The sequence below is a fragment of the Gymnoscopelus microlampas genome (assembly GCF_963454915.1).
Source record: "Gymnoscopelus microlampas genome assembly, chromosome: 22".
Classification (NCBI taxonomy): Eukaryota; Metazoa; Chordata; class Actinopteri; order Myctophiformes; family Myctophidae; genus Gymnoscopelus; species Gymnoscopelus microlampas.
Window position 1 is genome coordinate 26,456,804 of NC_139959.1, and position 22,537 is coordinate 26,479,340.

At 43.1% G+C, this 22,537-nt stretch overlaps 1 protein-coding gene across 4 annotated transcripts in view; it reads left to right on the forward strand.

Annotated features, from left to right (window-relative positions):
* The window catches only part of LOC311039175 (partitioning defective 3 homolog), a 757,442-nt gene that overhangs the window by 302,528 nt on the left and 432,377 nt on the right, over positions 1-22,537 (forward strand). For 3 of the 4 annotated variants that reach the window (XR_014600133.1, XM_084048843.1, XM_084048841.1), the window contains exons 11-12: positions 3,008-3,147; positions 5,599-5,727. Coding sequence is in view for 3 of the 4 variants with exons in the window: in XM_084048843.1 (XP_083904969.1) it covers positions 3,008-3,147; positions 5,599-5,727 (269 nt within the window). In the remaining variant the exon portion in view is untranslated. The remainder of the gene's footprint in view (positions 1-3,007; positions 3,148-5,598; positions 5,728-22,537) is intronic. The other variant, XM_084048842.1, reaches the window with a different exon arrangement.

Here is a 22,537-nt window from a genome sequence, read left to right on the forward strand (position 1 = left end):
TACATATAGTTTTGGGTGGTCCTTGACATGAAAAAGTTTGAGAACCACTGATATTATAGCAACATACGGTTTTCAGAAAACCGTACGTTGTTTGGATTTAGAAGACATTTTGTAGACGCGTTCCCCAGATTGAATGGGTTAAAAGATTAGCGTTTGTGTAAGTCTCTCATCCCATTTAACATTCGACATGAATAATGACTGCTATTACTTCCTGTTTCATTACGGTGCCATATTGGCTTAGTAGAATGACTTGTGAAAAAGTCTTTATCCTCAGCAGTTCAACTTTCTGACAGACAATACGCACGCACACACACGCGCACACACACACACACACACACACACACACACACACACACACACACACACACGCACACACACACACACACACGCACACACACCCACCCCTCTGCTGATTTGTAACTGCCGCGGAAGCAGTGACAAAGTTTCCACTTAGGGCTTTCTTTTCGCTTTTGTGCCTCCGCAGCATAAACACAACCGCTGTCAGCCTGACAGACAGCCGGACACGCTGACAGCCCAGTCAGTCAGTCAGTCAGTCAGTCAAAAGTTGGTTGTGATGAAGCATCAGAGATACTGTGACAGCTCTGAGAAATGAGCAACCTCTCTGACATGAATACCAAGCAGCAACCGAACGAACGTTCATTCAGTGTCGGGGAGGATTCTAGCAGAAAAAAACTCTGTGGAGCTTAGCTTTATAAAAGCATAATAAGTTAGAATATGGAGATAGGAGGTTTTTTCTGCCAGACAGCAACGATATACTACTGTCACAGAACCACTTGACAAACGCAATCAATTTTAGGATCCATTATAAATCAGCTGACATTTTGAAACCACCACCACACACACACACACACACACACACACACGTTATTTTTTCTTTGACGATTACAGGTCCAGTCAACGGTAAAGGTCATGGCAGAAATCCTCCAATTTAACCGTTATTGGATTTACGTATGTCTTCCACAGCAACAATTCACATTCGCTTGATCAAAAATAAAGGTCATATCTTTACAGTACAACCCAAAGCAATCAGCGTGGATATAGTTCAATATCTTCTTTTTTTTGCCTCTTCCTGTTCTGTGGTCGAGTATCATCGTGATATTGTCTGGGATTGTACGTATTGATGCACACATGGTACTCTTGGGCAGTGGTGGAAAACATACTCAAATGTTATACTTAAGTAACGTATCAATACCGCAATGAAGTACTCTGTTACAAGTAAAAGTCCGGAATTCTTGAGTAAAAGTACGAAAGTATTGGTATGAAAATGTACTTAAAGTACCAAAAGTAAAAGTACAAAAATATTTGAAAATAGCAGATCTACAAGCTCACAACGCGTCGCATCGCAACACATTGTGAGCTTGTAAATCTGCTATTTTCAAATGGCCTATGTATAAAATAGGGCTAAAGTGGTTAATGTATGTTTTATAATATAATAATGTATATCTGCAGTAGGGGTGTGCCGATATATCGTCCCGCGATATATCGCGATACGTTTTCGCGACGATATGTATCGTTTTGGGAAAAAAAATATCTTTTTTTTTTTTTACACCAATCAAAATAATCAGGCATGCAAACAGCCCCGAGGTGAAAAGGGTGACAACATGTTGTTTTTTGTCAGGTGTCACACTATTGCCCTATTTGGATTCAAAACGGCTGAAAAGCTACAAGTTTGCATGTCTGAATAATGCAAAAACAGAATTATTTGTTTGCATTTCCTTTTATTCTCCCCCATTTTTTTTCATAATAAAAAAGTGCGTATCGTATCGAAATCGTATCGAAGTTGTGAGCCAAATATCGTATCGTATCGTTTCGTGAAATTAGTGTATCGGCACACCCCTAATCTGCAGTTCAAATAATTGTAGTGGAGCAAAAATACAACATTTGCCTCTACTCTGAGATGTAGTGGAGAAGAAGTAAAAGTAGTGAAAATTGGAAATACTCAATACCTCAAAATGTTATTTAAGTACAGTATTTAATGAGTTAAATGTACTTAGTTACTTTACACCACTGCTTATGAGTAAGGCTTTGGGTTGAATGACTAAGAAAAACAGCATTTTCAGGAATAAGTATAGAAAGCAAGGATCGTTTCAGTTCAAGGGCCTGTTGACTGACATTTGGAAGCATCCCGAGACGTGTAATCAGTCATTCCTCTATGGTTATTATGGTCGGTAAACCTGCCTTTTAATTCGACCATGACTTGCGACGGTGGCTTTGCTGTCCACATGCATTCGTCATAAACACCCAGTTTTGGTGCATTCATATGTTTGACTTTATATTTAGATATCGGCACACTTTTATTTTCTCCTTAAGGGATTTTCGGTGCCACACCCTAATGGTAAACCAGTGAAATCCTCCAGGCTCTAACTAAAGGATGTCTTTTATGAACCGTAGGAGACTGCACATGCCCCACACCATAATTTGATCCCTGCATATTGGTTCCTCATGTTAGGATAGGATATTACAAAAACAGGCATTTCAAACGTGCAGGAGCACCATACGGCAAGGGTCTTCAACAGTGGGTAGGGGGCCGCCAAATCTTAGTCTGATAGGATAATGTATTTTACATTAACCACTTGAACCCTAGCATCTCTATTCTGAGCAGAACTTAAGCCAAAAATAGCTGATCTAAAAGTCCACAACGCCTCGCGTTGTGAGCTTGTAGATCTGCTATGTTCGGCAAAGAGGTTTGGTGTAGAGAGAAAAAAGAGCAGACCAAGTACAGAGTTGAAAGGTCAAGTTTACTAAGTATTGACGGTTTAAGTGGTTAAATATCTGAAAATACACATTAACATGAATCCAAAAATACACTGATGATCGTGCTGTCAAGCAGTGAAACTACAGTATATGGAATCTATCTGCAACATCATATGTAGTGGGGGTCCCTCTCAGCTAAGGGGTCCATGGCCTGAAAAACGTTAAAGACCCCTGCCATACGGTATGGGGCATTAATTACTGTGTTCTTGATGGTTCATTTTCCTCCCTGTAGGTCCAGAAGGCCTCGGCTTCAGCATCACGACCAGAGACGTGCCCATCGGCGGCAGCGCGCCCATCTTCGTCAAAAACATCCTCGCCAGAGGCGCCGCCATCCAAGACGGCCGACTGAAGGCCGGCGACAGGCTGCAGGAGGTGTGTTCTGCTGTGTGATTCAGCATCACTTCGACAGAACCGCGACTAACCCCATGTGCAGTTTTCTGTTCACTGGAGATGTGTTTTCTTATATTTTTTTTAACAGCAGTGGTTCTCAGCATGTGGGTCTGGACCCCCACGTGGTTCCCCACATTATTTTAGGGGGGTTGCCAGAGGACAGTGAAGTGACAATTAATACCTAAACCAAAAAAAAAGTATTAAAAAAGACCATTAGCATCAAAAGTAATCAACACACTATACTCTATAAACTGGTCAAACCTTGGCCAAATAATATAAGATGAGCTTGTAGATCCAACGGCGAGAGCTCTACCGACTGAGCTACCCGGACACATGTACTCTATACCATAGTACAATCAATTGGTTGCTGCTTAACCCTTTCAGACCGAGAACGTATCTTTGTCATTTTAAGATTTCTTTGGCTATTCAAAAATAGCAGATATACAAGCTATGAGCTTGTTGATCTGCTATTTTTTTGAAAAATAGTGAAAATGTGTGCACTTTGAAGGTGCCATGATTCGTCTTGTGATGCCGTATCAAATCATATTCCTTGCAAGCGGGTAGCCAAAACTTTATTGCGGAACACAATGACTTTTCATTGAAGCAACCAGGTAGGATGAACGCATAGTTTTCCTCTTTAAATGCCCTGTTTTTTTACTGTCAACTTTCCTCTTATAGGCTTTAGGATAGTGCCATTTTCTCTTATTCTTCCTAACTTGCAGGTTAAATGTTTAGCCAACTCAAGCAAGCAGGCTGCACATATAGGCGTAGATCCTCAGCTGCAACCAATCAATCCAGTAATGACAGCTGAGTTTATGCTCCGTCGTTTGACGGTGTTTTGCCCCTGAATATAGCTGATCTACAAGTTCACAACGGGTCGATCAGCAACTCACTGTGAGCTTGTAGATCTGTAACACCATCGTCCACCATGATGAATTATAAATTATTAAATTACGTGTTGTATGTCTGGGATGACCTGGGTTAATAATTAATAATAATTCATAATTAATAAAAGTAGCCTATGTCAAATATTATAATTAGAATGAGTTTGGCTCCTCTAGGCTCCATGGTAAGTCCATAAATTCATTATTAACAATAATGTTAAGGGGTAAAAACTGCTTGTTTACAGTATATTAAATGCCACCATAGCTCGTTTATTTTGATCCGTTCTCTTCATCACAAATGTACGTCTTATAAGGCAAGTCTGTCATGGAGTTCCAGTAAAAACCTTTAACTATCAATTTCTTAAAGTAGACTTTGATTATATTATCTGGCCCGCCATCTAATGCCGTAGAAAAAAAGAGTTGGCCTGAGGCCAAACATATTTGCCGACCCCTGGACTATGGCTTTGGATTGCTGAAGAAATCAGTGATGGAAGAAGTACTCACGTGTTTTACTTAAGTAAAAGTATCAATACTCTACAATACTCTACAATATTGTAGAAATACTCTGTTACAAGTACAAGTCCGGTATTAAAAACTGACTTGAGTAAAAGTACAAAAGTATTGACATCAAAATGTACTTAAAGTACCAAAAGTAAATGTATTCATTATGCAGAAGGTCCTTTTTTTTTGAAAATAGCAGATCTACAAGCTCACAACGTGTCGTAAAGTGACGCGTTGAGTAGAAGTCAAATTATTGAAAATTAGAAACACCAGTAAAGTAAAAATACAGTACCTCAAAATTGTACTTAGATACAGTACTTGAGTAAATGTACTTAGTCACTTTCCACCACTGGGAGAAGTGCTGTTCCACATCAGAGTCAGAATGTAGATTGCACTCCTCTGAAATCATCCAGCGGTCTCCTTTGGGGATATAACCCCTCGTTTTAAGTCTAGTGCTGATATAGCCTCCCAGAGTAATGGGTCTCTGAGCCACCAGGGCCCCACTGTACACTTTAGAATGACCTGCCTGGGGACGGCATGGCTAGCAACAGTGTCCTCTTTTATCCCGTTAAGACCCCAGTTCTAATTCTAATTCAAAAGTATTCAACATTTTTCAAAGACTTTCAAGATTTAACCCATTAAGACCTGGAACGCATCTGTGTCACTTTTAAGATTTCTTTGGCTATTCAAAAATAGCAGATCTACAAGTTCATAGCGCGGCACCGAGTGCCGCGCTATGAACTTGTAGATCTGCTATTTTTTTGAAAAATCGTGATTTTTTTTTTTTAGCTCGCAGCAAGGCACAAAGTGATGCTACATTTATAGACTTGCTGTTATTACCTGACTACTGTCTGTTTCTCTGTTTTCCTATCATTTTTGTATGTTCTTTTTATCATGTTTCTCTGACAATCTTTCCTTTGTTTTTTGTTTTTTTTATCTGTGATGTTATGTAAAAGCATACATTTCACATACTGTATATATCTCCACCCCAATGAATCACAGGGATTCATGGACTCATTACCCTTTCTTTGTGTGTGTGTGTGTCCAGGTGAGTGGAGTGGACCTGAGTGGTAAGAGCCAGGAGGAGGTGGTGGCCCTGCTCCGTGCCACCCCCATGGGAGGGACCGTCACCCTGCTGGTGCTCCGCCAGGAGGACCCCCTTCTGCCCCGAGAGGTGGTCAGTACTACTACTAACCCCACACACACACACAACCACCACCACCACGTTAAAAAAACAAAAAATCACACCCATTGTGAAGTGAGTGGTGCCTTTGATGAGTTCATTATGCACATGTGTTGCACTCCTGTTTGTGTTTAATTAGTGTAACTGGTTGCATCTTTGTGTCGCAATCAGCTGCAGCTGTTGAGGCCAGACACAACCATTGTTGAGGCAGTCCGCAAACATACGGAACGTACAGACACACACACACACACACACAGTCAAATGTAGGAGTGGCACCACTCAAAAATTGTCTGATCTCGAAGCTTGTAACGCCATGTGACAAGTTGTGACCGGCTATTTTCTAAATGAATACGGGTGTGCCTCGAGATTTTGACTGAGATTGGTATGTGCTCTCCACCGCACCCTCATGTTGGTGGCGGTATAAGTGTTGGAAAACGGCTGTTGCCGAAAATCTGCTGTCGCAAGTAGGGAAGCGTCAAAGGCCGATTTCGACTGTCACATAGCAACGGGCTTTTTGTTGAAATGGAGCCATAGGCTATTTTTAGCACCATACTCACCGTCTGTCGGTGTCGGCTCTCAGGTGCATTCAGCAACGTTTTTTCACACCTTCCAACCGACTGATCTCCCGACCTCCTGCCAAGCCAAAGTGCAGTAACTACGTTTTTTGGATACACCGACTTATTTGTGTCAAATTAGCCTTTTTGATTTTGGGGGATACACAATTACCTCAAGAACAGATATACTATTAGTGTAATATCACTTATATGCCGATATCTAATTTGGCTGACGCGTTGAAACACTTTTAAACCCATTTATCGGTGATATTTTCCCCCGTAGTTACTGCACTTTGGCTTTGTATAGGGCAGTGTAGTAGTCTGTTTGGTGGAGAGCTACTTACAGGAACAAAAAGTTTTGAAAAAGCACTGCGTCAGTCTCAAGTCTGTGCATCTCACCTCTTTGCTCCTCTGGTTTTAGTCCATTTCACCGCACTGCACTCCATGGTCATTGTCTGTGCCGGGGTCTGTTAATAATAACCCCATCCAGGGAACAGGGGAATGAATGGTGGGGACAGGCCGTCAGGACAAACATTATTATCCTCCCTGACCTCCCCCGCCATCAGGTGCAAGGATAAGAGCAGATAAGTTCAGAATCACATTAACACAAAGCTTTCCTCCAGGGCGGGTTATGCTCTGTCAACCTCCTCTATCTGATATACCCAGCACACACACACACACACTATACCACATACATACTGATGGACAAGACAAACCCACTCACCTACACAAAAACGCACACACGCCCGCCCGCACGCACGCATACACTGTTTGTGGTTCATTCTTCATGGAGGTGAAAACATGCAATTTAAATGTAGTTGTCTCTTATTGCAGTTTGCTACGTAGCTGCTACTGTATATTCCATTGTGGCGTAGCCTATAACTGACATGTACTGTACTTGGTTAGAACGGCATTTCTGCCAGCAACTGTAATGAATTGCTAGGTTTGCCACGTCCATATAATGCCCAGCAGTCGCGGTCGGTTCTGTAATATATCGGGAAAACAAATCTCACAGCCTGGTCCAATTAGGGTTCAGGTCCGTTATAAAAAAATACATGAAAACAGTCATTCCGTTCCGGATTTCAGAACACATTTCACAGGTCCATTAGGGTCTGGGTCTGTATAAATCAGGCCATAATTCCAAGCCCATATCCTAAACCTAACCTCTACATGCCTAATCCTAATTCCAACCTTTTTGTAATTGTAACTCAAATACTACTATATGTCGGGACTGTAGGCTTTATGTACAGCAGCCATATTGGAAAGAAATCAGTCCTCTTCCTTACTAGCCTGGAAACCAAGTCTAGTCTGGCCATGCCAGGCTACTTCCTTAATTCCCGCAGAGGTACCAAATGATACTAATGAAAGCTCTGTTCCATTCTGCTCAAACAGAGTCAGGGTGCTGATATTGTGCATGTTGGCTCACTGGAAACACTCTGCTACACCAGTGGGTCTCAAAGTGTGGTCCAGGGACCCTCATGGTTCCTTGAGGGGGTTCCAAATGGCCCCTTAGGGGTGTGTAACTCTGAGAGTGTACAAATGGAACCAAATGGACCCGTGAGGGTCCATTTGGTTCCATTTGTACACTCTCAGAGTTATGGGGGTCCTTGCAATTAAAAAAAGTGTGAGAACCACTGTGCTACAATAAATGGAACAGAGCCTTCATTAGTATCATTGGTAACACCTGTGAAGGAAGAGGCCCAATTTGTTTCCAATATGGCTGCTGTGCATAGAGCCTATTGGCCTACACACACACACACACACACACACACACACACACACACACACACACACACACACACACACACACACACACACACACACACACACACACACACACTCTCTCAGAAACACGTTCACCAGACAGGCAGTTTGATATTTCTGTGCGTTCCCAGTTATCTCAGGGTGACTTTGGCTGTCGGACGACAGATGGCGAGGCGACTGCCCTCGTCCGGCCTCCATTCAGCGTCTGTGACAGTGGGCACACAACAGAGAGCCCCCCGTGCCTCCGTATAGAACTCACACTTGCGCTGGGGGGGTTGGCGACCCCATCATAAGAGCTGTAAGACCTGAGGCCGATTCTACAAATGCAGTGGTTCTCGCACTTTCAAGATTTTCCAAACACTTTCAAGATTGTTTATACATAACATATATGCATAGTATATTGCATATAGTATTACTATTGCTGTTTTTTATGACACATATGCTTTCCCGGTTTTAATGGGTTAAAGGGATAGTTCACCTAAAACAAATATGTTTTTCTATCAATTAGTTTTTTCCTTTTTTTCCCCATTCCTAAGCCAATAATTTGATGACCAGCGGACCGGTAGGCAGCGGTTCCGGTAGGAGACTCAAAGGAGACTCTCTGTGTCTCCTACCGGAACCGCTGCCGGTCATCAAATTATTGGCTCAGGAATGCGACAAAAACAAAATAAATCTCCATGAATTCAAGACTTCATGGGGTGACTAATTGATAGAAAATGTGTCATTTATTGGGTGAACTACTCCTTTTAACTCATTCACTGCCAGAATTATTTCTGGCCTGTTTGAACACCGCCAAGATTTTTCATTGAAAAAAAAAAGTACTCAGGAGCCGAGATACAGAATTTTTAAGTTTTAAGTTAACAAGGAAGTGGATGGGAGTCTATATCTTCGAAAAATCATATCTCCTTGGTCTTTGGGTAAAAAAAAAAAAAAAAAAAAAAAAAAAAAAAATAATAATATTTTTTTTAAAAAGTCGTTTTAGTCGTTCTTGGCAGGCATGGCTTATGGACAGAAGTCGTTTTAGTCGTTCTAGGCAGTATATGAGTTAACAAGCAAACGTAAAAAGTTGGCGGATGAGGAGGGATATGAGACTACTATCCTGTCAGAGCTGTCACGACGATCTGCCAATTACCCCTACGGGCACTGGAGGTCAGCCAAATCGGTGCTGGAAACTGGCACCTGTCAACCGCACAATAAAGATGACATTTGCAGTAGGCGACGACGCGCTTATCCACACAGTGACATAACGAAAAGAGCAGGCACAAAGGCATCCGTGCTTTGCTCAAGGGCACGTGGCTGGAGATGGACGTGTTTGGCTGTCGCGGGGGGGTCAAAGCGGTGACCTTTTCTGGTGGTATACGAAATGGTCTCTTTTGTTGCTAGGTCTGGCTGCTGCGGAGCTTGAAAACCTCTGTGTTCTCCTGGCGTGACAGCGTTAGAAAAACACATCACCGAGGCAGCCATCTTAATAATCCACCTGTCTTCCTCTTTCTCTCTCTCTGTCAGTCTGTCTGTCTCTCTCTCTCTCTCTCTCTCTAACTAACTAACTTCTGTGGCTGCATGTCATGGAGTTGACACTGCAAGCTTAATATTTCATTACTTTTCCTTTGCCACATTAGCATTTTGCTGTGCCTCTCTCTCTCTCTCTCTCTCTCTCTCTCTCTCTCTCTCTCTCTCTCTCTCTCTCTCTCTCTCTCTCTCTCTCTCTCTCCCCCCGTCACTTACACATACGACTCTCAATGGGGGGCTTTCGCGGGATCTCAATAATCCATACGAGTGTGTTCATGAAAATCCTATCGGATGGGGGCGGGGCCCTGACAAGTGACAGTTATTGCAAATAAAGCATGGCAGAAAAGCACGGTAGGTAATTGCCTTGACTGTCATATACACTGTGGAGAGGTGAATAAATCTGTGCGCGCGTGCACGTGCAGCGAGAGTATGTTTTTGCACACGCCGGCGCACAAGCACACTCGTGCCTCACGCGTACTATGAGCATTATAGGCGCACATCAGCATCCTTCATCTCACCCCCCCTCGACCACACTGTAATGTTTGAAACAGTAATGTGACTGGCATGGCCAAACAATGACATTACATGCATAGGCTTGTCACAATTATGATTATGATTATGACTAATTGCAATTATTTGAGATCATCGCAATTATTTTTTGTATAATCGTAATGATTAGTTATTTGTCATATCTGCCCTGTGCACCTCTTGTTTACGAAGCCTAAAAGCCAATCGGAAATGTAATTATTATTCATAATGTTCCATAATGTTCAACGAAACTGTAGTAACAGTTTTGGACATAATGAGGTTTCCACCCGACAGAGATATATGCTGGGCTAACAGGTTTAAGAGATGTCACAGGGAGATATTGTTTTGGCCATTAATAACTTTCAGATCAGATCTCAACTCAAATCGCTGGCTCGTGAATGATTGTGTTGCGTTTGCCAATGTTTTCTCAATCTCTCTCTGTCTTTTTTTTTTTAATACAACCAGTTTCCAAAAAAAATCTCTCTTGATAAGTGGACGCGTGCGTCACTGGGCAAGAGGAAGTGGACGTTTCTTTTTTTATCTATAATGAATGAAGACTTTATATAAAATTGTCCCTGAGGAAGCTTTTAACCTCAGAATAGAGGACAATAATATATTAGATGTACAAATGAAATTGGTCATAATTGGATGGGCCAAAATGTGTCTAGTCTTGTGTGTGTGTGTGTGTGTGTGTGTGTGTGTGTGTGTGTGTGTGTGTGTGTGTGTGCGTGTGCGCATGGGTCTCTGTGCGCGCGCGCGTGTGTGCATGTGCGTGTGTATGCGCGCGCGCGCGTGTGTGAGCGTGCGTGCGCTCGTGTGTGCGCGCGTCTGTGTGCGTGCGACTCCAAAATGATGACAGAATAACCATCCACTCAGCGCTGTGTTCTGGGAATAGCGAGGGCTGAGGCAGAGAATGAGCGAGCGCCGTAACATTTTCATCAGACAGGAACAAGTGCTGCCGGCCAAGAATGAGTTTGTCAGACCCGGGCTGACAGGGCCTCGCTGCACCAATTCTGCTGCGCAGTCTCCTGCATTCAAACTTCACTTCAGGGAGAGCGGGGAGAAAAAAAGGCAATTTGTTGTTAGAGCCGAGACCTGGCGCATGCACGTATCCCCGGGCCGGTGTGTGTGAGTGCATGGTACTACTGCTACGGTTAGGGCGACCATGCAGGTGTGTTCGCATGGTATACTGCTCAGTGGTGGAAAGTAACTAAGTATATGTACTCAAGTAATGTACTTAAGGAACATTTTGAGGTACTTTTACTTTACTGGAGTATTTCCAATATGCAATACTTTTACTTCTACACGCGTTGTTTGTTTGGTAACCCTTGATTCAACCGAGTATAAATACTGAACCAAAATGGTTGGCCAAACACATTATTATTGTGATTTCCAAGCCCAGAAACGGCGCCTGTCGTCCACCTGTATACAATCTTCTACCGCCTCAGGGAAATCTCTTTCGTGACCTGGCTGCTACACACACACACACACACACACACACACACACACACACACACACACACACACACACACACACACACACACACACACACACACAGCACACCCGCCTAGCGTATTTAGCACAGCCTGACACCAGGCCCGTACTTTTCCCTCCCATCTCCCCACATGCAGTCACAGTCCATTATGAGCCACAAGTCCTTTTGTTAATTAACATTGTGACGGTGTGAATGTCCCATTCATTACGCTCTATTGTCCTCTCAAGGGGAGGGTTGGCTGGTTGCTGTGAACGGGCGAGACAAGGGGGGGGCGGAGGGAGGGGACAGCGGAGGGGAAAAAGCCCACCAGGCTCATCAAGTCTGGCAAACAGAGTCCCCCCCAGCATGCTAAATGAGACTTCTTTGTTTAGTTACCGCCTCGCTTAACCCGTTAAAACCGGGAACGCACCTGTGTATAACCACTTTAACCGTTGTTTTATACTTTGGCTATTCAAAAATAGCAGATTACGAGCTTGTAGAGCTGCCATTTTTGAAAAATCGTGAAAATGTGTGCACATCTTTGAATATATATATATATTTTTTTTAAAGTGAATATTTTTAACTTCTTCTTTGCTTCTGGGGGGTCCCTGGAACAACACATTTTGAGATGGGGGGGGTCCGCGGCCCAAATACATATAATTTTGGAGGTCATTGACATGAAAAAAAAAAAATATATATATAAACAACATGCGTTTTTTAGAAAACTGGATTTACAAGACATTTGTAGAATTGGAACCTCAGGCCCTAACGGGTTAACGACGTGACACCTGCTATCGAGGATGGTGAGTGCGTGTGTGCGATCTGAAATAGGGAGAGGACTAAGAGAGAGAGAGAGAGAGAGAGAGAGATGGAGAGAGAGAGATTGAGAGAGAGGAGGGCAGGGTGAATCACAACCACTTGTATTCACATGCACACCTCGGAGCTCTCCGCACATCGGTGCCGAAAACAATTAACACCACTAGAAACTTCTCTCCCCGCTCGCCCAAAAAAAAATTGCGACATAAAGGTCATTGGAAGCAAATTTCGAAAAGGGGGCTAAAAGAAACCAGCCATGGGTGTAATTGCGAATGTGCCACTATACAGCGATAAGTATTGAAACACAAATTTCTCCGTTGGCGCCGTTTCCATTCACGGTGGCTTCTTGACAAAGGGAGTGAATATTAAACACCTCTGAGCTTCAAAAAAACAAAATGTCTCTTGCTGTGAGATGCTGAGAGGGGCAGAAGGAGGAGGAGTAGCTCAGTGTCACCACATGGTCAGATGTGGTCATCCGTCATAGAAGGATATCGTTGCTGTCGGGCAGAAACCTCTTATCTATCAATCTGGGAAGCCATCGTCAAATAAAAATGAAAAACAGCGCCCTCTGCTGTTTTTCACTTGTTCATTTGACTCTGGGCGGAGCTGTACGGAGGACCCGTGCTCAGGGAAACCGGGCTTTTGGTCTGCCTTCAGCTTTTCACTTCCGGTGGTGAGACTATGTTTTCCTTCCCACTAACAATATATATCCACGGAACACTAACACCATTTCTCCCAAAGAACATGGATCGTTTTGGTTATAAGCCCACTTGTTTCTATGATGGAAGAGCAAGTTAAAATGTTACTAACTTTCCGTGGTTTTGTCGGCTCCGAGGACGCTATTGTTAAATGAGTTTCGGTTCGTTTCCAGTGGGGAACGAGCAGCACACATGTAAATCCCGCCCACTACATTCGATTGGGTAAAGCGCGGCCTGCTTCCTCATCTGATGGCACGCCCACTTGTAGCCAATGTGCACGGGTTCTTAACGCTGCTACCGAGAGATTCAAGCGCAGCGATGGATCTGTTCTTGAGAGATTACTTATCTATTAACGCTGTACTTGATCGTATACATCGTCACACAAAAGTAGCAGATCCACAAGCTCGAAACTCTGCGCCAAGTTTTGAGCTTGTAGATCTGTAGCTATTTTCAATTTGAGTTTCAAAAGTTTTGGACATATGCGGTTTCCATCCGACAGAGACGATGTAAACGTTTTGACCGACAACCAGCTACTACTGTAGATCTTGACTCAACACAGAAAACTGTTACTGTTAATCTTTGGGTACACGTATATTGCCTAATGAGAATCCTTGGCCCATTAGGAGAACAAACAAAGTCTACTTTTGTGCATGTGAGTACACCTGTATCTACATCAGTGGTTCCTCATTTGACCCTCATCTGAAAAACTTTGTGCCAGGGACCTCCAGAAGAGAAGATTTGCGTTAAAAATGCAGAGAGAGACAGCGAGTCGCCATAAGTGGCCTTAAACTACCTTGTTTATCAGCATAGCATGATACCGAAACACCCCCCCCCCCAACCTACCCCCAACCCCACCGTTCCCTGTGTCGAACCGCGAGCATAATTATAGTAGCAGCTGCCGGAAACGGGATAAACAAAAACAGGTGGCATCTCTGAGACTCGCTCAGAAATCATTAACTGGGGGCTGGCATTGTTTTATCCCATTAAGACCTGAAGCCGATTCTACAAATGTCTTCTAAATCAGTTTTCTGAAAAAAACGTATGTTTCTATATCAGTGGCGCTCAAACATTTTCATGTCAAGGACCCCCAAAATGAAATGTATTTGGCCACGGACATATTCAAAGATTTGAACACATTTTCATGATTTTACTAAAATAGCAGATCTACAAGTTCATAGCACTGCACTCGGTGCCGCGCTATGAACTTGAATATCTGCTATTTTTGAATAGCCAACGTGTTAAATAATGCCTTTTATCTCAAATCAAAAAGTGACACAGATGCGTTCCGGGTCTTAATGGGTTATACACCGCGCTCTGCGGCATTGGCTTTAATTATTAGGGAGCATGTTTTCGAACAAGATTCTGTACTTTGATTGTAAAAACAAAAAGAAAAACCTGGTATGAGAGCAGAGGAACAGAGCGTGTCGATTAAAGAGGTATAAGTGAAAAAAAAAAAGCCTGTCTCTCTCCCGTGAGCACAGGGGAAAGCTGACCAATATTTTCAGTGAAGAGATTTGATGCTGAGAGAGAAAAAAGAGGAGGGGACCTAGGATAGACCCCTGGGGGACCATGGTCGACAATGTATATTATAGGGTTTTAAAAGAGTAGTTCAGCCCAAAAATTACATATTTTCTATCAATTACACACCCCATGAAGCCTTGAATTCATGGAGAGTTTTTTGTTTTTGACGCATTGCTAAGCCAACAATTTGATGACCGGGTCTAGGAGACAGACTCCGCCGGTCATCAAGTTATTGGCTGGAATGCGACAAAAACAAGGCTTCATGGGGTTTGTACAGGTAATTGAAAGAAAATAAGATTTTTTGGGGGTGAACTAATCCTTTACGTGGTTAAAGCTGTGGAGCCCTGCCATAACATGCTTTGTGCAGGACTGCCATTTCTGCAGGGCATCATATAAACTCACTACCTGCACTTCAAACTTCACACTGTTAGGTCCACACTACTTCCTCCAAATGGATTCCTGTGATATGGCTTCTCCTTGTATTCCAAGGGTGTTTTGGGTACTACCACACAACCGGGACGGTCGGCTATTTCTAGACGCACACCGGAGCAATTACGGGATTAATGTTTAATTATGTGTTAACAGATGGCCTCTACATAAGTTTAGATCACAGAGGAAAGGCTGGGTATTCATTGTTATAGAGGAGGTGTGGATTCAGGCACAAAAGGTTGAGCGCCGCAAATTATCAGCTCTGGGCGTAGAGGAATGACTCATCTCACTAAAAAAGGTTGCTTGCCAAGTTTTTACCAAGTTAGAATTGTCTGCCCCCCCTCCCCCCGAGACCAGGAAGAATTTTGTGTTTTCCACTTTGTTAGCTAAAAAGTTTCGACGCGTTACCTCATCCTCGCAAAAAGGCCATTACTCCGGGAGACATCTAATTATCTTAACACCAGCCGTGTCGTTTTGTTGGCAACGCTGGCACACGCATTACTCTTCCTCGAAGACTAGAGCTGTTTGTCACCAGCTCAAAAATAACACCCGAAAAGTTGTAATAATTATGATCTTAACTCTGAACGCTGCTGTTAAATCACCTCCCAGGCAAACCTTGTTACATATAGCGAGCCTCCTTTGTTGTTTCAAAAGCGTAATGTGAAACCCAGGGATCGTTTCCAGTTGTGGGAAAAGCACAAAATGTTTTGACTTAAGTAAAAGTATCAGCACTGCAATATATAAATACTTGTAGTAATCAAAATTTACTTGAGTAATTAGTACAAAAGTAATGACATCAAAATATACTTAAAGTAATAAAAGTACTCATTATGCAGAATGTCCTGTTTCACAAGATATCGTATGTATAAAATTAAGTATTGTAAATTGTAAATAGTCCAGTAAAGTTAAAGTACTTCGAAATTGTACTTAAGTACAGTACTTGAGTAAATGTACTTAGTTTACTTTACACCACTGCCAAGTGCGTGATAGGAGCGAGGTGAGTGAGTATAAGCACAAGAGATGTTATCTACATGGCATAATTGCGAGCCGTTTGCCAGCACCTCCCAAGTTTCACCGCCAAAACACTTGGAATTGCAAAACAATGGTGCACTTGTTTTGGGGGGGAAAGAGACGCCTGTATTCGTATTCGCGAAGCATATCGAAACGGGACTAAATATAAATAGGATTGTTTCAGCTGCAACAGCCTCAAATGGGGCGACTCTGATTGCTGCAATTACAGTTCAATGGGGGGGGGGGGGGTTGCAATATTATTTGGCTGGCTGTAGAGGAGGGTGGGGGGGTGGGGGGAAAACATGGTGGCCGCAATTCTGATCCAGACAACTGGGGCCGCCGCTTATGAAACGGGCCATTAGCCCGCTGTAATTGTCAGCGATGCTGTCACACGCATTTGTCTCCCGTCTCCCCCCCCCCCCCCCCCCCCCCCCCGTCCGTGCGAAGCATAAATTCGGGGCTGTCACATCCATCAGAGGCTGGAATTAATTGCGCAATTAAGATTCTCATTGCTTGGCAGATATAGCTACTAATGGATGGGCGACAAGTGTGATATGATCATAAAGAGGGGATTTTAATGTACTGTTTAACTCTTTAAGACCGGGAAGGCATCTCTGTGTCATTTTTTGATTTCGTTGGGCCCTTCGAAAATTGCAGATCTACAAGCTCATAGCGCTATGAGCCTGTATATCAGCTATTTTTTGTTGGCGGACATTTGTAACTCAAATCTTTGCTTCTGGGGTTTCCTGGAACTAAATATTTAACAAATGTTATAATATTCAATTGGATTATAAAATATATAATCCAAGATTTTGGCACACATTTTCACAACTTTTCGAAATAGCAGATCTACAAGATCTGCCGCGCTATTAGCTTGTATATCTGCTATTTTTGAATAGCCAAAGAAATCTAAAAACGACACGGATGCGTCCCCGGTCTTAAAGGGTTAATTGCTCTTATGTGGTCTACAGTTTTAGAACGGCGGCTCCCACAAGTCCATTTGTTCTCCACGCCACGGCCCTAAAAAGAAACTGTGACGCGGAAATACTGCCGAGGGCAGGTCATGGTGTATGCTGTAATGACATTCATGGACACTGGTGCTATGTCACATGAGGTGGAATGCCACGTCAGGCCCATACTGTACACAGAAGGGACTAACAATGGTGCACAGTCAAATCCTCAGTGTTCATTTAACTCTGAGTGTAAACATGGCCCTTTATTGCTACTTCTTGTCAGTGGTGGAAAAAGTACTGCGTGCGTGCGTGCATATGTTTGTGGGTGTGCGCACGTGCCACTGTAGAAGTGAGGGAGCAAAACAATACCCACAATGTAGCAGAACAGTTTCTTTGGCCGGCAGCTTTAGAACAAGTCAACGTTATGACCCTTAGGCCTGGCTCACACAGTTAAAACAAGTGTTTTGTCGCTGCCTTATGCCTTACGTGAGGCATAAGGCCGGTTCAATAAATTCCCTATGGAAGTCACATGGTTTGATAAAGCTGACTTGCTTCGCCGCTCTCTGGCTTTACCCCCCCCTCCGCTAAGGCATGTCAGTTTTATCAAACCATGTGACTTCCATAGGGAATGAATTGAAACAGCCTTATGCTTCACGTAAGGCATAAGGCAGCCATAAAACACTTGTTTTAACTGTGAGAGAGGCCTGTGAGCTCAACTATTAGGCATACTCCTCTCATCCATACTGTAGGTACAGTATTTGTATAGCAATAACCCGGGTACTACTCACTGGCGCCATTTTTTGCCGTTTTGCTACGCCGCGGTGACATTGAACGCAAGTAGACAAACCGGGCACTGCCTCGGTTGCATCATCGCAAACGGCACCTTTAAGCCTGATCTATACCTAGATGCTCACAGCTCTCAGACTATTTTGGGATGCACGACACGCTGCACAGCCAAGTATAAATCTGGCGTTATAGGGGCCACGCGGGACCATTCCTCATTCCTTTACCACCGCCGTTTGCTGCTCGGAGGGTGACGCTGACTGGCTTTGTTACGGGGTAGGGAAGGTGAAACACAGGCTGGTTTGACTATGGTGTGGTGGTGGTGCGGTTCAGCCCCGGACTGCAGGTTGCGTGGAGGCGCTCCCGTGTTGTGAGGCATGCTGGGAGATAAATACTGGCGATAAATAACAGCCGATGGCTGTGCACAGGGAATGTCTGGTGTGTGTGTGTGTGTGTGTGTGCGTGATTAGGCATTTAGAGGATAGCTTTATGGGTTGGGAATTGAAGGCCTGATTTATCCCATCAAGACCGGGAACGCATCTGTGTGTCATTTTTAGATTTCTTTGGCTATTCGATTTCAAAAATAGCAGATCTACAAGCTCATAGCGCGGCACTCGGTGCCGTGCTATGAGCTTGTAGATCTGCTATTTTTGAAGATTTGTGGCAAAATATTTGATGATGTATTTTTGAAAGCGAACGTTTGGAAAATATTTAGTTCCAGGAACCCCCAGAGGCAAAGATTTGAGTTACAAATGTCCAAAATATATATATATATATATATATATATTTGCACAACTTTTCATGATTTTTCAAAAATAGCAGATCTACAAGCTCATAGCGCGGCCGTGCTATGAGCTTGTATATTTGCTATTTTTTAATAGCCCAACGAAATGAAAAAAATTACACACAGATGTGTTCCCGGTCTTAACACATTGGGTGCCAAAACCGTATATATACGTTTTTTGCAATACTTACACGGAGTGCCAAAACCGTATATATACGTTTTTTGAAAAAAAAAAAAAAAATTCAAAACATTTTTTTTTCTTTGCCTTCTAAGCACCAGGAGATATCATTTTCCGAAGATTTTGACTCCAATCCACTTTCTGTTTAACTTATGACTTCAAAAGCCTGTATCTCGGCTCCTAAAAAATGGTTAAAAATCCTGGCACTCGGTGTACTCTGTTTTAAAAAAAAACCTGGCACCCAATGTGTTAAAGAGTTATACTTTGGTTGTGCATCGGTGTCATGCACCAAAAATAGCTGATCTACAAGCTCTTAAGTTAGCGTTAAAAATGTTTTTAAAAAGGTGTAAAAAACGCTGTTCTGAAATGTTGATGTCCTCACATATAGTTGTGCGTGCGTGTGCGTGTTGCGACTGCATCTAAATGATGCTAGCTCATTTCAATGCTCTGGCTCGGCGGTGTGCCTGCTGAGGCCCGGTGTTAGCAGAGCAGAGGTAATTGTGTCTGACGTTATGAATAACGCATGTCTCCTCTCTGTCGGTTGGAAACCCTTGTATGTCCAAAACTCAAATTCAAAAGTATAGCAAAAGTAGCAGATCGACGAGCTCAAAACGCGTCGTTTGCGCGCCGCGTTTCGAACTTGTGGATCTGGATGGACAGTTTAAAAAAATGACCTGTGTTCTAATGGATCCACGGCACATACTGTAGTTATTATTTAGTCACAAGCTCTTGTTAATAATTTTAATTGGTTAGATATTTATGAAACCCACAGACAGACTTAACCACTTTCACTTTAAAAACTTTTCAAAAGTAGCAAAAAATAATCTATTTTTGCTAACGCAATGCGTTGAGAGCTTGTAGCCTATACTTGTACTTTTGTGTGATACTAGAATGACGAAGTAGGCCGTTACATTTACGACAACGTGGCAACACGAGGCTTATGCCTGACAGTGTGACAATATAGAGGAAGAGGAGAAGGAGGAAGTGGGCGTGGCATCGATAGAAACCCCTGCTCCTCTTGTAGCTCACTGTCTCTCTGTGTCTGTTTTTGTTTTTTTCTCGCACCTTAACTCATTCACTGCCTGAATTATTTCTGGCCGCGTTTGCCCACGGCCAAGATTTTTCATTGAAAAAAAAAAAGTACTCAGGAGCCGAGATACAGAATTTTTTAAAAGTTGTTTTAGTCGTTCTAGGCAGGCATGGCTTATGGGACAAAAGTCATTTTAGTCGTTCTAGGCAGGGAATGAGTTAACTAACGTCCTTGGCATATCATGTACCGTTTATATATCTGCTCTATGTATGCTCACACACCTTTATGTCTCACCTCAGGTGCTTCCCCCACGGGATAGATATACGGTACTAGTAAATATGTAGATAATTTGTTTGTTTTTCCCCTTTCCCCCAAACCCCCCCCCCCCATTCTTCTTCTTCCCTTTCTCTTATGGAAATTAAAAAAACGATGGAGCTTGCACAAAAACGAATTAAACCTGTGATGTGACAACAAAATTCTGATTCTCTCTCTCTCTCTCTCCTTCTCTTCCTCTCAAGCGTTTTCCAACAAGCCAACATTTTCTCCCCGGGTCTCAGTTAGACAGTCGGCTTTATATGAAGATTCATTTTGTGAACACGGGTTGACAATGCCCCCCCTGAGCATTTCATATAGCAGCATTATCCTCTGTTTCTGAGTCATGCCACCATGTAGCCTGGGGGCTGAACTGAGGATGTGTGACACGGCGAAGGTTGAGTCACTCTTCTCTTTCTCTCTCTCCACGTCACCCACCACCTCAGATGAGCTCCTTCCTGGTGGGCGGGAGGGGGTTGAGATTTAGGCCTATACGGAATCAGCAGGAATCACTGTCATTGTAATTTATTTTTCTAATGAATATTCAATACTCAAGGCCAATGTATGCTTTTATTTTAAAGGTATAGCATAAGTGATTTTCTTTGGTTAACCCTTTAAGACCTGAAGCCGATTCTACATGTCTCCTAAATCCCAACAGTTTTCTGAAAAAAATGATGTTTCTATATCAGTGGTGCTCAAACTTTTTCATGTCAAGGACCCCCAAAATGATGTGAAATGTATTTGGCCGCGGACCCCCATCAAAATATTTTGTTCCAGGGACCCCCCAGAAGCAAAGAGTTAAAAATATTCGCTTTAAAAATAGATATTCAAAGATGTGCACACATTTTCACGATTTTTCAAAAATATCAGATCTACAAGCTCATAGCGCGGCACTCGGTGCCGCGCTATGAGCTTGTATATCTGCTATTTTTTGAATAGCCAAAGTGTAAAATAAAGCTTTTTAGCTCAAATCTAAAAATGACACAGTTCCAGGTCTTAATGGGTTAAAATAAGTGTTAAATAGCTCTATATTCTAACACTTTATAAAGTATTGCTATAGTGTTTGTTCAGTAACAGCGGACAGTGAACCCCCCTGTGATTACATACAGGAGATAAATATTCTGTGACTACTTGAAAAGGTAAGAAAATCGAAAAATCGCTGGCAGTGGGTGATTCATTTATTTATTTATTCTGGCAGCGAAAGAGTTAAAATGTAAAAGAATAAAAGAATGCAAATCTAATCAAATCTTTTACATTTGCTGTTTGAAAGCGTGTCAAAACAGAGCAGACTGCGGTAATTAACGAAGCAGTGGAGGAGAAACGCATTAGGAGGCGGAAAGTATTCGGCTAGGGAGGGAGTGTGTGCCACACAATATGCTCTCTAAAATGTGGAGACTTTCAGCTCTCTGACATTAAACATCAGCCAGACAAATACACACCTCTCCCCTCCATTCTATTTGTGTGTGTGTGCGTGTGCGTGCGTGCGTGCGTGTGGTCACAATTATAACATTTTACTTGACGATTAGTAGACACACACACACAGGGGCGTCAATTGGGTATGGCAGGCTATTGCAGCTGCCATACCCTGGCTCCAGGGAAGAAAAAAAAAAGAAGTACTTTTTTGATAATAAATCGGGAAAATCAGGCAAAAATAAGAATTAAATAACATAACCCTAACCTAACCCGAATCCTAACCCTAAAACCGAAATAAAGTAACCAGAAACTGGAAAAAAACGAACCCAACCCGCCCAGAACCGCACAAAAATGTCATCATGCACGCGCGCGTGCATGAGGTCGCGTGCATGCTGCCATACCTTAGCTTTTGCTGAACTGACGCCACTGCACACACACACACACACACACACACACACACACACACACACACACACACACACACACACACACACACACACACACACACACACACCCACACCCACACACTCCAGGTGGCCCAGGTGTGTGCCCTTCACAGCTGCTTGCAGAAGGAGTAGAGCGAACTAGAGGAATGGAGGGAGCGTGAGTTTTTTTTCTGCTTTTCTTCAGGAGCCGAGGAGGAGTTATTAGGATGCAGCGGTGCATTCAGTTGGAGGAGCTTTTCAACACCTCCTGACTGAGCCCCTATTCCCCCATGCCCTCTTACTCACCTCCCTCTCTCTCTCTCTCTACCCCTGCCCGAACCTCGCGTCACCAGGCTTTCCACCGCGGAGAGGAAAGCCTGGTATTCATTCTAAAACCGGGCCGTATGATCCGGTTTAGAAAAAAGAGAGAGCCTTCTATTTGCGAGTTGTGTCAACGAGGGGGCAGAAACGGCGTCGGTCACGTGGTTCATGTAAACTCGAAATAGTGACAAACCCTCATAGACTCCAGTGCATTCCGTTCAGGGCTTCGTCGCTCTGAAAAAAAGGGAAAAAATCTATTGTTTTCGGGTTGGCGTCGTGTTGTTTTTGTTCCCCACATAA